At 43.2% G+C, this 15,553-nt stretch overlaps 1 protein-coding gene across 1 annotated transcript in view; it reads left to right on the forward strand.

Moving 5' to 3' along the window:
* Positions 1-11,405, forward strand: part of PKP2 (plakophilin 2) — a 71,011-nt gene extending 59,606 nt beyond the window's left edge. Inside the window, exons 9-13 of the mRNA XM_056846582.1 lie at positions 2,301-2,474; positions 2,938-3,091; positions 4,450-4,642; positions 8,020-8,095; positions 11,127-11,405. Of these exons, the coding sequence (XP_056702560.1) occupies positions 2,301-2,474; positions 2,938-3,091; positions 4,450-4,642; positions 8,020-8,095; positions 11,127-11,195 (666 nt within the window). The 3' untranslated portion in view covers positions 11,196-11,405. The remainder of the gene's footprint in view (positions 1-2,300; positions 2,475-2,937; positions 3,092-4,449; positions 4,643-8,019; positions 8,096-11,126) is intronic.
* Positions 11,406-15,553: the final 4,148 nt, after the last annotated feature.

The raw sequence follows: 15,553 nt of genomic DNA on the forward strand, positions 1-15,553 counted from the left end.
GGTGACTTTTTTTCCGGTCCCTTCTGAGACAGTGATTCTGTGCTAGTCACACATGGAAGCAGAAGCCTCCTTAAATTCATATTAATTTAAAACTTTGTAATTGGTAGAATGTGGTGTGGAAAGGTGACAGGATAAGGGTTTTTTTTGTTTTTTTTTTGGTGGGGGGAAGTCCCATGGGTGTGGGACTACATTGACTCAGGAGCTGCTAATGCCAGACGTAATTGAATCTGAAGAATAAATGGTTATACACAGTGATGGGCAGATAGGTGCTGGAAGGGCTAATGAGGGAGAACAAGGGCAAGGGCTGAGGCCCAAATAGGCCACAGGAAAGCTCTAAGGCATGGTGACCTCAGTAAGCCTCAAAGTGCTGTGTGAAAGATTATCGGAGTTCAGATTATCGGCCAGAATGAAAATGGCCTTTAAAAAGTGAGGAAGTCCCAATGAGGGAAAACTGTAACTCCCCTGCTCAGGAACTTGCCTCGTAACACCTCAGTGGCTGCTCAGCAAGGGGTGCTGCCTGAGGGTGATTCCTAGAGCTGATTGCTCTAGAATTCCTACAGCTGATACTCTATGGTTTTACCATAGTACTTCCAGTGATTCCTAGAGCTACCCTACGTCACTTCCTTGTTTTTACTGGAGATGCCATGGCCCCACGGCTGGCATTATACCAGGCCCTACCTGTCCCCAACTGTTTGTGCTCCTGGTGAAGAAGAGGAAAAGGGATAAAATGTTTGAAATCTATTAGTTGTTTCTTGTCACGTACTGATCTATCCAACCCAAAACAATATAGAGTGAGCAATATAGAAATGTCTACATATTACAAAGGGCTTGCAGACAAAGGGAAATAAAAAGTGTGAACATGTGTTAGTTTGTTCTTAACTGTTGAAGAGAAGTAGATGTCTCTGACGTTTCCTCAGGGATTTACAGCCAGCAATTCAATCTGATATGGGGGTCTGTGCTTTAAGCTGGGCTGGCCATCATTGGAGACAGTTAGGTTTATCTGCACGGTTCAGATCCATCTTACTTTGCCAATTCATCAACAGTTGGGAGCAGTCCTCATCCACTCCCAGTGGAATGTTTACTCTTCTGACCGGATTTTGTTTTTATCTTCACCCTGCAATGTGCTGTTATGGACCTTGTCCTGGGAAACTGGTCCTACTGACCTCCCTGAGTAACGAATTCCTCCCCCTTTCTGCTGTTTGTAGTTTTAGGTATAAACCTGTCTGCCAGCTGATGAAGTGGTCTCTGGCTCGGGATACCTTATGCCCCAATAAATTTGTTAACTTTTGTTGTATTGCAGACAGTGATGGTCTAGGCCTGCTTCTAAATGGGGACTTTTTCCCTTCACGGAAGGCAGGAAGCACCTGTATTAAAGGGGAATGTCGACATGGCACCATGCTCAGTTCAAGCATGATTTGTGGAATTCCTGAGGCTTTCTCATTTAAACTGGAGGAAAAAATAACTGGGAATCTGCAGCGACTGCAGGAGAAGTGTCCATTTGGCTTTGGGTATAAAGCTATGCTTTTAAAATGGCATGGGACAGCTTGCTAGCCCTGGACCTTCTGTCCCACACTTATAGCCCTTTAAAGGGATTTTTCCCCTCACCATCCTGTAATATTCCATAGGGTTGCCATATACTCTCTGGGAGATCTCCCACCAGCAGCAGCCATTGCCCGCCTGCACTGCATCAGCCAGTAGGAGCTGCCCAACAGTGTGACATCACTTCTAGGGAAGGTCCTGAAGAGACATCAGTCCTGTCTAGGATTTTCTGGAAACTCTATAGTAAAACCATAGAGTTTCTGGGAATTCATAGGCATGATGTCACTTCCAGGAAGAACTGGAAGTGATGTCAGGCCTTTCTGGGAATCGCTGGAAACTATGGTTTTACCATAGGTTTTCTGTCAATTCCTAGAGAGGACTGTCATCACTGATGGTGCCCCCCATGTCCCATCCCTGTGGACTCCTGCTGGTCGCCATTCACAGCCTGGCAATCCTAACATTACAGCATGGCTTTGTAGGGAAAGTGAGTTTCAGGGCAATAGGGTGACCCAGCACAATTGCCATTTTGCCTGTGTTTTTGTATAGGTGTGACAGAGGAAGAAGAGGAGAGCAGAGGGTGGGGCAGTGGCCTCATCAAGTGACATGGGAATGGAGAGTGTGGCTACCACTCTTGCCCCACTTGCAGCTGCTGCTATGCCTGAGGTGTATTTTTGGCCCCCTGTGCAGCCCTTTGGTTTGAAGTAAAAAAGACACCCTGTAAATACTTCCATCCTCATAGTTTAATCTGCTTTTGTGTTTAGAACCAGCAGGACCTGCCATTGCCAGAGGAAAAAAGCAACCCCCTTGGCATTGAAAAACTCTGGCACTCCACACTGATAAGGATATATCTGTCCTTAATAGCAAAAAGCACAAGGAACTTTACCTGGGAAGCATCATTGGGAGCGCTCCAAAATCTCACAGCAGGCAACGGACCAGTAAGTAGCACCATTTCTGTAGGACATCAGAAACCATAATGAGAGACTTTAACGTGTTCCTGCTTCATAGCTTCTAATTCCAAAGGAATATTCTTCAAACTACTTTGTGAAAAAGAATCTACAGATCCAGCCTTATCCACTGTTGATCCAAGAAACTTGCAATCTTGGGTGCATACTTGGGTTTAGATATATTTTTTTGTGGGGGGTGAGGGTGAAGGTAATATCGCAAGCTGTTTTGAGTCCGCTATTGAGCGGAGAAAAGTGGGTTAAAAGTAGCCTAAAGAAATGAATTAATAATAAAAGTATGCTGCTGGGGAGAGAAAAGATTTGGGGAGGGAGTTATTAATATTTATGCCTCAACAGTCTTAATAATGATCTTTGAAGGACAATAATATTATTAACAATGCATCTGAGAGAAAAGGATGGTTCACAAAGCCTGACAGTTATTTGTGTTGTGTGACAGATGCCATTTGCGGTAGCCCAAATCATTGTTCAGAAGGCCAACGGCCTCCCAAGTATTCAAAGCATGCTTCATGTGAGCAATCCAAGCGTCAGGAAAACAGCGGTCTCCCTGATCAGGAATTTGTCTCGTAACACCTCGCTACGGAATGAGATAGGTAAATACGCAACAGCTGGCAAAGAGTTCTGTCAGGGGATGTTAAGAGCGTGCTATAGTATATCAAGTGCCAAATGCAAGAATTTTTAGTTGGAATAAATGCCCTTGAACTTCTAATATTTTCTTCAATAAACAACCTTCCACTGTGGATTACATCCCTTTTATCATTTCGCATTTGAAATGGCGTGAAGTGATATGAAAGCTCTTTGAGAGATGCTTGATCTGTGATGTTTTTTTCCCCGCTCATTCTGTGTTGGTATTCAAATCCTTCACATAGAGGGTGTCGGGAATGTACTGATATGACACACTCTTCCCTCTGCCCCCCTTTCATGCCTGTGTCATCACTTGGCGTTCGTTTGTCATCTGCCATTTACTCAGAGGACTACACATAGACTTGAATCTCATAGTAACTTTGCTCTAGAAGCACAGAGGGGCACTATTTTTCCTCAGTTTCCCTCTTCTGCTGCAGACCTCTGACTAGCCCTTCATGCTGTGCATGTAGATCCCCTGTCCCCCAGTAACACCATTTCGGGGATCATTTCAGACTGCAGGTGGTGGGGAAGCAAAGAAGTCCCATTCCACCAATGGAAATGCCTTCTAGTGGAGATCTATCATGCCATGGAAAGCCCAGTGTGTTTAGACTTAGTCCATGAGATGTATACCCCACAAAAGCAAGGCGAATGCACACATCAGCTTTGCATTCATTGAGCTCTACCAGTTTAGACCTTTGTGCAAATGTTTTCTACAACACACCCCGTGCAATGGTGGTGTGGTATGCCAACATGATCTTTGTCCTCCACCATACAAAATTACTTGAGCATCAGGATAGGACTACATGTTGAAAGCGAGCACTTCCTCTTTCTGTCATAGCATAATGAACATGCAATTGTAAGTGCTCCTTAAGGGACAAAACCAGATGTTAAAATGTTGGATGTGGAGCTGAGAGGTCAACCATTCCACGTGTAACATTGGGTAATGTGATCTTGAGCATATCTTTCAAACTCTGTTGCCAATCTCTGCAATGGAAATAATAGCAACATACCTTATTGGGTTGCTACAAATATGAATGCACTAAAAATCGTCAAGGTCTTTGCAAGTCAGACATTTTCTATAAATGCTGACTAGTATAGAGGCAGGGCCAACAAGACCCAACAAGAGATGGATTGACTCTATAAAGTAATCCACAGCCCTCAATTTGCAAGATCTGAGCAAGGCTAGGACACTTTGGAGGACATTGATCCATGGGGTCGCCATGAGTCCGAAACGACTTGACAGCACTTAACACACACACACACACATAGAGGCAGGGAGCTGCAAATGTAATTGCTAGAATAAGGACATTTCCCATTCATCTTCTAGCAAGGGGAGTCTTGTCCGATTTGGTCGCCATACTTCCAGATTTTGTCTCACATTCTGACATTGCCAGTGAGACCACCGCTTCGGCCTGCTATGCGTTATACAACCTAACTCAGAACAGCTCCCAGAATGCTCGGCTTCTCCTGAACTCCGATGATGGCATCTCAAAGGTTATGAACATCAGCACAAGTGAGAGGTGAGCCACTTTGACATTACCTCCCTAAAAAAAAAAAAAAAAACAGGCAAGCAGGCATCCTACACATTTGTACTAGAATAGGATCCCTGCAATGCTGAGGAAATACAGTACCATGTTCCATGACTTTACAGTGCAATTGTAGTTGACGTGCCATATTTTAAGTGATTACTTGCTTAGGACAGAAGTCACATATAATTCAGTTTAATGAGAGGTTTTAAGAGTGGGCTTTCCAGATACTGAAAAGTACACATGAATCTAATCTGTGCCAATATATTCCTGTTGCTGTTTACATACTCCTGTTGCTGTTTACAATCATGTGGTGGCAGGCTGTACCTGAATCTCTCCTAGTTCGCTGGAAGAACTGCTCGCATCGTAACTCCCACTGTGCTGGTAAACTTGTATCTGGTCTGTATCCAGATTGCAGGTGGGAGTCCAAATGACACGCTGCTCCTCAGTACTAAAAGCAAAAAATCCTTCCGCAAAGAAAGTTAAACAACAAGGAGGGTACTTCAAGGCATTCTGCTTTTCTGTGTATAGAAATGGTGGGAAGGGAATAAGACACCATTCCAACATATGAGCTCTGCTACCACTTTGCTTTCTGCTACGTTATCAGCAGCATTCAAATGTTTTGCTCCACTTCTTCTGCATGCTTGTTGGCCTTCCTCTCCTCAGCCCTGGTTAACACTTTTCCTTCACTATCCATGCTCCTGTTTTCATGCTCCTAGGCATGCATTGTATGTGTTCTGCACTTTTTCTGGTCTTGCATATATTAGATTTTTTTTCATTAGTTTTTGTTTGTTCTTCTTCTGTTAAGCGGTTAAGAGCAGTGGTTTGGGGGGGGTGGACTCTAATCTGGAGAACCGGGTTTGATTCCCCACTCCTCCATTCCCCCATGAGCAGCAGACACTAATCTGGTAAACTGGGTTGGTTCGCTACTCCTACCATAAGGCCAACTGGGTGATCTTGGGCTAGTCACAGCTCTCTTAGCCCCACCTACCTCACAGGGGAGGGGAAGGGGAATGTTGTGGGGAGGGGAAGGGGAATGAGCCGGTATGATTCCCCTTAAGTGGTAGAGAAAGTTGGCATATAAAAACCAACTCTACTTCTTCCTTCTGCACTAGTACTCCACTTTTAATTCACATTTCCACTCTTTCTTGATCATGCCTTCCTTCTTTCTTCTCACACTGATGGTCAGTTCTTTGTGGATAAACTTTGTACCATTCATGCTTCTCTGCCAACTCCTTACATTTTTACTTTTAATTGCCTTCTTGCTCTCCCTCAGCTTTGTCAGTTTGACTACCTTGCTCCCTGTTTCTCTTTTTCAAAAAGAATTGTATGCTGGATCCACTTCCAAACACTTTATTAAAATGTCTTGCTTTTCTTATCTTCCTTTTCTAGTACATGTTTTTAACAATTCTCTTATTTATTTAAAATGTTTATACTATACTTAAAAATTCTATAAGACTGCAATGCTAAGCAAAGTTACACCCTTCTAAGCACATTGACAGCAATGGATTCAGAAAAGTGCAACTCTCTTAGGATTGCTGAGCAAGTCCACTGATTCATAGTTGGATTCCTTTCAGTCTTGTTTTCATTCTTGAAATTCCACTGAATCTGCTTTCTTGCATTTTCAGTAACCTCATACTTGCTAAATAACATGGTCAATATTATTTTCTTTTACTTATCTGCAACTTTTGGTACCATTCCTCATTCTGTTATCTCTTTGTCATGTGTTTTAATGGTTTGGGGGTTATTTATTTATTTTGCTTCATGCTTATCTTTCTCAGCATTCTTTCCCCGTATCTATTAACAGTCGTTCATCTTTTTTCCTACCTTGGACCTGGAGTTCCCCATTCTAGGGTCTCTTCTTTTATTTTTGTCTATATTGCTAAGAATGATTATCTTGTTTGTTTATCATTAACCTCTATTGCAAAGATGTTCTTTTTCTCCCACTTCACTGTGGTGATTCTCTTTGCTCTGCCTTGCCACTTTCTCTCCTCCGTTCTCAATGTAGCTGCTAGGTGGTGGTGGTTGTTTTACCCAAATTATTTTGCCTACATTTACCCAAATTATTTTGCCCACGTTTCTCCTTGGTTGCACTCCCTTCATTGACTTCTGGGGCCTTATTTCACTCAGCTTCAGTTACTACTTTTTGAGGTGCCATCATAAGCAGACTTCACTTATACCCTTCAAAGTCTGTTGATTTCAATGAACTTGGAAGGGGGCAAGTCTGCTTAGGGTTAGGATGGCACCATTTATTTGTCAACCTGCTAGGCTCCTTCCTATCTGCCTTATTTTTTCTCTTTTTCTTTTGGATTTCTTGTCATCTCCACTCTGCTGATATTTCCTCCTGACTCAACCTCCTGTTACCTCTTCTGTTTCTTGCTTCCAATCTTTCTCTTTTGCTGTCTCTCTTTGAAACTCTCTCTGCCCCACTGAAAATATCTCTTTTGTCTGTTATCTCTGCCTAGGGATGCCAACCTTCAGGTACTAGCTGGAGATCTCCTGCTATTACAACTGATCTTCGGCCAATAGAGATCAATTCCCCTGGAGAAAATGGCCGCTTTGGCAATTGGACTCTATGGCATTGAAGTCCCTCCCCTCCCCAAACCCCAGCTTCCTTTGGCTCTGCCCCAGAAATCTCCAGGTGTTTCCCAACCCGGAGCTGGCAATCCTATCTCTGCCATTTCACTTCCATTACCCTTTCTTTTATGTCCCTTATTTCCTAAAGGCCATGTCCATTTAAATTACAAACCTGTGAGTGGAATTTGTTCTTTTTAACTTAGTATTGTACAGCAACTAATGTTTGAACCTAGAGTTGCCAACTTCCAGGTGGGCAGGCAAAAAAACAAGTTAGCCTGCTGCCAAAGAGAGTTGAAGCCAAACAACAGCAGTACAAAAATCTCTCACACGAACATGTGAACTAGATCTACATGTTGATAATTGGTCTTTATTCTGTATGCTAGACTTGGACTATAATTCTTGGGGCTCTCGTATTAGGATCCCAGACTTCTATTTTGTGTCATGTATATTGTTTGTATGTAATTGTTATACCTTCTCACTTGCAACAACGTTCACTTTTTGCATATACGTGGTATTGGTTTTGTACTGCTGTTGTTTGGCTTCAACTTCAAGGTGGGGCCTAGTGTTCTCCTGGAATTATAACTGATCTCCAAACTACAACAATCATTTCCCCTGGAGAAAATGGTAGTTTTAGAGGGAGGACTATGGCATCATATGCCCAGGGGCATTATATCCCTCCCCAAACTCCACTCTCCCCAGGCACCACCCCCAAATCTCCTTGAATTTCCTAATAGGTTGGCAACCCTGTTTGAACCACTTGATGGTAATGATGATTGTAATATTATTATCCACAGCAAAGCCGGTAGAGCTGCTTCCATCCTCTTGTATTCTTTATGGTCTCACGTTGATCTCCACGGTGCCTACAAAAAGGTAAGCTAGCAGATTCTTGTTGTTTGAATGTATTTTAGCTAGCTTTTCCCAAAATAGTTTAAACAAAGTTCAATAAAATGCAGTAGAAAAACAAACCTAACACAAAGTGTACACAACACATTCTGGGCTGATTAGTCTATCAAGACCAAGGCCGCCAGCCGCCAGCCAAGGGGCAAAAGCCAAGGGCCATGAGTCCTTTGACCCCTGGCTCACACCCCTGGCAACAACATGGCTTTAAATACCTGCAGCAGGGGAGGAAGAAAAATACACAGCCTGGATGTTACAAGCTGGCACCCATCTTGTCACAATCCTGCCCCCTCCGCTGAAGTTCTCAAGTGATAACTTCAGAATATTCCATTTCTTCAAAACCACAAATAAACACATTACATTTTACTATTCCTAGTGTTGTGTGGAAGTTCTAGAATTAGTACCGCTATTCAGTGTAATATCATAAATTCCCACCCCATGACGTAACTATCTCATATCTATACATTTATTGAGGAAACGTATATAATACGAGACCTCTCCAGAGACCTGCTCCAGCTCATAACAAATACAAAAACTAAACTAAACAATAAAAACAAGCCAAGCCAATAAAAAGCTCAGCATAAAAATACCATAATACAAACACTGAGCCGTCTAAAATGATAGAAGCAGACCATAAAACAGCAAAAAAAAAAAAAAAAAAGATGGAACCCCTTAATTAAAAATCCTGGGTAACAAGAAATGTTTTGGCCTGGTGTCTAAAGGACAGCAAGGTGGTATCAGGTGAGCCCCAAGGAAGGAGGACATTTCAGAGGTGAGGCGCCACCGTAGAAAGGCCATCTCTGATCACTATTAACTTCTGCAGGCGGGGGCAAAGGAAGTTGAGCTTGAGAAGAGAAAACTGGCAGGCTGGACAATATGGGAGGAGATGGTCCTCCCATGAAGCTTCAGAATTTGAGGGGCTGGGGACCAGTTTTAAAACTAATTCCCTAGTCGTCCACCTCTTTACGATCTGAGTATTTTTTCCTAGTGTGTGTAAGTACCGCCATTAAACCACTTGTTGGGCTTTGAGAGTTTTGACTGACCAGCTGCTGCCGTTGTCACCTTTCTGTGTCTCGTGAACAGCAAGGTGGGATATTCAGCTGTGGATATATAAGTTCCACCAGCCTAACACTTCCTGTTTGTCCCCACCACTCAGCACTGGAGCTGCACTACAACTGTATGCCATGAATTTCTAATGTCCATAGTTGTACTTTTTCTCCATGTGCATTCATAGAAACAAGCAGATGCTTCAGACCCTGCAATGAGAAATCTCTGTAAATAAACTCTACTAAGGAGCCCATATAACGGAGGAGTCCATTTTTAAAATGGCAAACACGATTCTGTTTTCGTCTTTTTCTTTGTGAAACAACCGATGGAATGCTCTTGGGGAAATCTCTCTCCTTTACCTTATTAAATGAAATCCAGCAAACAAAGCCCAGTATATTTGCACATTACTTAAATTTCTAGGCTGGCAGAAGTAAAAAAGAGAATGATTCCCTTTCCAAGTGAAGTTATTGAAATGCTGTCATTTTCAATAACAACATTAGAGGTCGTTGCTAAAGAATGTATTCAAATTAATGAGCACTTTCCAATTATGCATATATTGCAAATGAGCAACTGACAAAGCAAAGATGGGTTTAGAATGATTCTCTTAAACATTGCAGCTTCTACCTTTGTCAGCCAGCCGCTGTTTTGACAGTTATTTGTTTACATATACATTTTTGCAATTAATTGCATCCTCACAGGATCCAAAATCGATTTTAACACAGCTTAGGGGGTTTACAAATTAACATCCTATTAAGGATGCCACTCATTCCTTATAGTTAAGATTATAGCCCAAACTGCATGTGATCTTTTAATTACATGATTGGGATTCCCAACATGGTTTCTCCACCCAGAAAAACAACTGTAGGGCTCATATAGATTAGGGCTGCAGCATTGGAGAAGTCAGAGGTTTAACTCTCCCTCCCTCTTTGTAATTACCTTTAAAATGCCCCTTCCCCAGGATGTTATTATCTATTCTAGAGGGGGTAATGCACAATACGGGAATTTGCCTTCTTTTTTAATCAAAACTTAAAGCATTCTTTATCATAGGAAAAAGGTTCAAGGGGGGAAGAGTTAAAATGCCCTTCTCCTGAACCGCAGATTCAATACAGGCTGCCCGCTCCCAAGTGACACCCAAATGCAAATGCCCCTGTAGGGACAAATAACACCTCTCAATTACCAGTCATGGAACTCAAGCATAAAGTACCGACTGTCCCAGTGTAGGCCACACTGTATATTACAAAATCCTCATGTTTGTTGGTGGATGACACAAGGACTTTGCAATGAGAGTTCTGTGCCTCCCAGATCCACATTTCCCCCTTTTCTACTCACAGCCTTGGTACTTGGGGAGAAGCAGCTTCACCCTTCCTCCTCTTGCTGTTTTCCGTCCTCAAGCTGCCTAGGGTCTCCCACTGTGGCATCCAGAAGTAACATCACCTCGTTCTAGGAGTTGCCAGAAACTTTATGGTGTTACCATAGAATTTCTGACGATTCCTAGAGCCAGGTGATGTCACTTCTGGTTTTCACCGGACGTTATATCACGTTGCACCAAACACCACCACCACCGATGTTCCTCCCTCCTCCTTCCATCTCCCAGGAGTTGCCAGCCATTGAATTGGCGATTGACTCTGCTGCAAAAATTACATGTAGCCACATAAGTAATGTGATTTTTGCATTGGAACCAGGAGCAGGTCCACAAAGCTGTCTGAGGATGTGAAAACTACATGGTCTGGTGGAGGAGTGAAGCTTCATCTCCCTGTGTTCTGCAGTCACAAGGCGGGGGGGAGTCCATCTTGCATTTCTGAGTAGGACGGGGACTGCAAGCTTATATATACCTGATAACAGACCACAATGCTTTCAAACTCAGCTTAGCATTTCTGTCTCTCTATAAATTAAGCTCCGTTATTTTATTTACAGCATTCTTCACTATAAATTAATATATTTTGTTTTCGTTTGAAAGGCTGGCTTTAAAAAGACTGATTTTATCAATAACCGGACATTGAGAGCCTACAATTCACTCAAAGACTGAAAAAGAGGCAACAAAAGCCCCAGGAGAATGATGAAACCATTTGGAAATTTGGGCAGCCATCTTTGGTGCATCAACCCACCAGCAAGAATTTCGGAGCACCTTCCAGAGGAGGCTGATTTTATACTTTCAATGCATGATGAGAAGAAAATGTGCCCCCTCCAATGTTATCTGCCTTATACCATGGTTTTGTAGCCAGTGTCAACTCAGGACTCTTTTGTAATTCCCATTTGCAACCTAGTCAATATTTTTAGCAAAAAATCTGACATTCATACCAAAGAGTGATACCCAGCAGTAGACTAGTTTCGATATGCTACTTTACAACAAGTAGGGTTGCCAACTCCGGGTTGGGAAACACCTTGACGTTTTGGGTGTGGAGCCTGAGGAAGGCGGGGTTAGGGGGGGAGTGACTTCAATGGGGTATAAGGCCATAGAGTCCCATCTTCCAAAGCTGCCCTTTTCTCCAGGTGAACTGATCTCTGTCACCTGGAGATCAATTGTAATCCCAGGAGATCTCTGGCCACAACCTGGAGTTTGGTAATCCTAACAACAAGCCAATAACCAAAGATAGTTGACTTTGGGAGTTTCTGTTGCATACTTTTTGTTTGCTTTGGGGAGGGGGTTGCTATGCTTTTTTACTAATCAGTGCTTCATACAACACTGCTTTGGGTCCAGCAGGCATCTATGCAACTTGTTGTAAGTGCAAGCAGATAAGACCGCTTTTGAAACATGAAACTATCCCGGGTGTAGTTTTCTGCCGTACTGCTGCAATGGTTATTGCCTCATGCATGTGTGTTTACCAAAACTTTGGGTTTTTTAGAAATGTGGAATTGAAATAAGGTCTTGAAGAAGCTGTTTTTTTAAAAAAAAAATGCATATAAATTTGGGATTGCCTTTCTGTATTCCTTGTAGACATCCACATTCTTCTGACTTCTCCAGATCACAATTCTTTCTTGTTTGACGACTACCAGTGCAAAATTGCTATATTAAAATTTTTATCTTATCATTATTTGTACCTTTTTACTTAAGTTTGCCAGCTGATCAGGAAAATGAGACTGGTCAGGCTTCTCCGTGTGCTTGACAGCTGCCTTATCAGCAGCAATATGTCTATAAATTTTTGGGGGAGGTGGAGATTAGACTATACGTTAGCATGGCTAATGTCTATAAATAACTGTTAAATGCACAGGAGTCAGGGACCAATGAAAAATCTGGCAACCTTTTCACCTGTACCTTTTGTAACACTCTGGTTTTGCCAGCCTTCCAGCTACATTTTGCTGTTGCGCCTTTAATAGCAGCTTGAGCAGCTGTTAGCGCAGAGGATGTTTGTCTTCATGACATGAAAAGCTTCAGCTGCCAGTCATTGCATATGAAGCAGCGATTTAAAAGATAGCTGCAGAGACCAGTTGAGAACTTGGCAGCTCTACCAAAGCTCAACAAGCAGATATTAAGCTGGGAAATCTCTCACAATCGTTTTATTTTCCTGCCAGAAAACAAACCCCAACTTGTACATTTGTGTGTTGGGCGTGGGAGTACGGCCAGTGAAATAACTGTGGACCCCATTTTCACTGCTGCAATCATTTCCTGATCTAGGGAAGAATGCAGCTCAGTACATAAAGCATAAGCCCTATTAGGTTGTTACCAAGTATAGGATTGTGAGGATTCTGTCCACAGTAGTTGCCGTGTGTTGTCAGAATACACACCTGTCCCTTTAACAGGTTTAAAAAGGTAAAGTTAGTCCCCTGTGCAAGCACCAGGACATTACTGACCCATGGGGTGATGCCACATCCCAACGTTTACTAGGCAGACTGTGTTTATGGGGTGGTTTGCCAGTGCCTTCTCCAATTATCTACACTTTACCCCCAGCAAGCTGGGTACTCATTTTACCGACCTTGGAAGGATGGAAGGCTGAGTCAGCCTTGAGCCGGCTACCTGAAACCGAATTCCATCGAGATCGAAATCAGGTAGTGAGCAGAGCTTTTGACTGCAGTCCTGCAGCTTATCACTCTGTGTCACAGGGCTGTTATTTATCAGGTGATGCCATGAAAGGCTTCAACTGCCCATTCCCACACACAGGGTCGGATACAGGCTAAATTTGCAATTCTTGCTGATACCTACTTCCTGCTGCAGACCCTCCCCCTTGTCATTGCTCAGGACCCCCCATCCCCAGGTGCAGCATGTCATGGAGATCAGTGGGCTGAAGGGAGGTAGCAGGAAAGTTCCATTCTGCCCCTGGGAAATTTCATCTGGATCCAACCCGTTAAGGCTGTAGTATCCTAACAAATACTTTCTTCCTCTTAGTAGGAGAGTTAGGATTTGCTTCTGGCAGAACAGAGCTGGCCCAAGTGTGGGTGGTTTATTTTCTTTATTTTCCCCTCCTTTATAAAATAACATGTTTTGTTTCTTTGCAGCTGTTCAGAGGATGATCTGTCTCTCCCCTGTAGTTCAGTTGATTTCCAGCCACTCCAAGTATCAAAAATAGCTGTTTTCAGAAATATGTACACGGGAGGTATTTATTTAGCCTTCCACACGCCCTTCCTAAAAATGCATTCTTTCTGGAAGGAGAGTCACTAGAGGGTGGGACCTTCTGTATCACACTGTGAAATTCTGTGTGTTGTTGCAATGCTGAGCAATGCACATTTAAGAGCCAAATGTCAAATACATTTGAAGTGACAGCCCACTTTTATAGCTGCTAATATTTTTAGAATGTCGTCTGCTGTCCCCTTGGTGCTTTTACACACTGAATAGGCTTTACTCAAAGCCTTTCCACACATTATATGGCAGTAAACGTTGGTTTGCAGGGACACATAGTGTGTATAAAGGAGAATGGATCACCACACTTTGGGGGGGGGGGGAAACAGCCTTGTTTGGTTGTCCCCCCCCCAGCCTCCATTGAGTCAGTGTAGAAGCACAACACACCCATTATCACAGCGGCCCCTCATGCCCCAGGAACTTCTCTCTTCTTCCACCTGAGCTGGGCCACAGTGCTCAAAGCACCACGGTTCCAGCTGTGAATGGGGGGAAAGCCCCAATAAAAGGTCTGAAAAGAGGGTAAGCTTGCCATTTAACCATCTGTAGCAGGTAAACCCCCACCCTCAAGAAACTGACCACTGGGGATAAAATGGCTAGAAAATAGCTTCCCTGTTGACACTCTAGGAATTTCCCCATGTGTCTATGATCTTTGCCATAGAGATTAGGGGAAATTCTTAGAGCCATCGCTGGGAAGCAAAGTCACAGCCTCCCCAAACTCTAATATTACCAGACACTGCCCTCAGAATCTCTCAGCATTTGACAAGGCAGTGATGCAGCCCTAAAAGGGAGGGATGTGGAGCTGAGGCGTATCATTTGGAATGCACAGCTCAGCTCCACACATCCTTCTGGGCAGTGCTGATGGAAGCTCATCCCACAGCCATCCCACATTTCCCCTTTAAGTTGGTCCAAAGGAGGTTTTTTGTTCTTTTTGCATAAAGGGAAAAATCCCAGAAACCCTGTGTGACACTCACAATGAGCACAATGTTGTGTGAAAGCTCCCCCACCCCCCTAAAAGCAGGAATATTCCGCTTTCCATCCATGTGAAAGAAATTATACATCCAATCAAGTTGCATGCCTACCAAAGGGGAGTGGAATGGGCCACCCACAATGTAAGCTTCCCCATGTATGCAGAAAAATACGTTTTTCAGATGGAAAAAAATCCCAAAATGGCCCGATGAGAACTCTGCACCACAACACCCTCCTCAAGAAAGCCAACGAAAGAAGCACAGCTTCAGGAAACAGTTGATTGAAGGGTCCAATAAGTTCTAGCCTGGAGGTATAAAGCTGGTGACCCCATGCTGGGCCCTTCTGTAATGAGAAGACTGGGGTAACTCTGCTGATATCAGTGCTTGGCTGCTACCTGTTTTGAACACTCAACACTTTGCTGTTGCCTTATGGATTCGTGATGTCTTCCTTGACCTTGGACAGGCTTTTGCCTAGCCTTGGACAGCCCCCTTTCAGTTTCTACAGCCAAAACTGTTTACAGCAGGTGTTAGACTCTTCAGTTAATGAATCAACTCTTTCACATGACCTGGAATCCTTCAAGAGATCCATCTAACCTGGCGCAGGTGGTTCAAGGCCCTGTTTAAGCAGGGAGAACTGAAACACTGATTAGCAGACCACATCAAAAGGGTTCCGCTAAGTTTGGCTTAGCTACTAAAGAAATCCTGCTTTGTATTTGATCTAACAGGAACTTGTGCTATGAGCTCGATTTTGTGGACCACCGCAATTAACAGGCTAGTTTCACGAGTAACAAAAACATTTGGTTCTTCATTTTGACCCTGTCCTCTAAACAATGAAGTACAATTTTAAAATTAAGCAGCAAAAAAAAA

Source organism: Euleptes europaea, chromosome 3 (genome assembly GCF_029931775.1).
Source record: "Euleptes europaea isolate rEulEur1 chromosome 3, rEulEur1.hap1, whole genome shotgun sequence".
NCBI lineage: Eukaryota > Metazoa > Chordata > Lepidosauria > Squamata > Sphaerodactylidae > Euleptes > Euleptes europaea.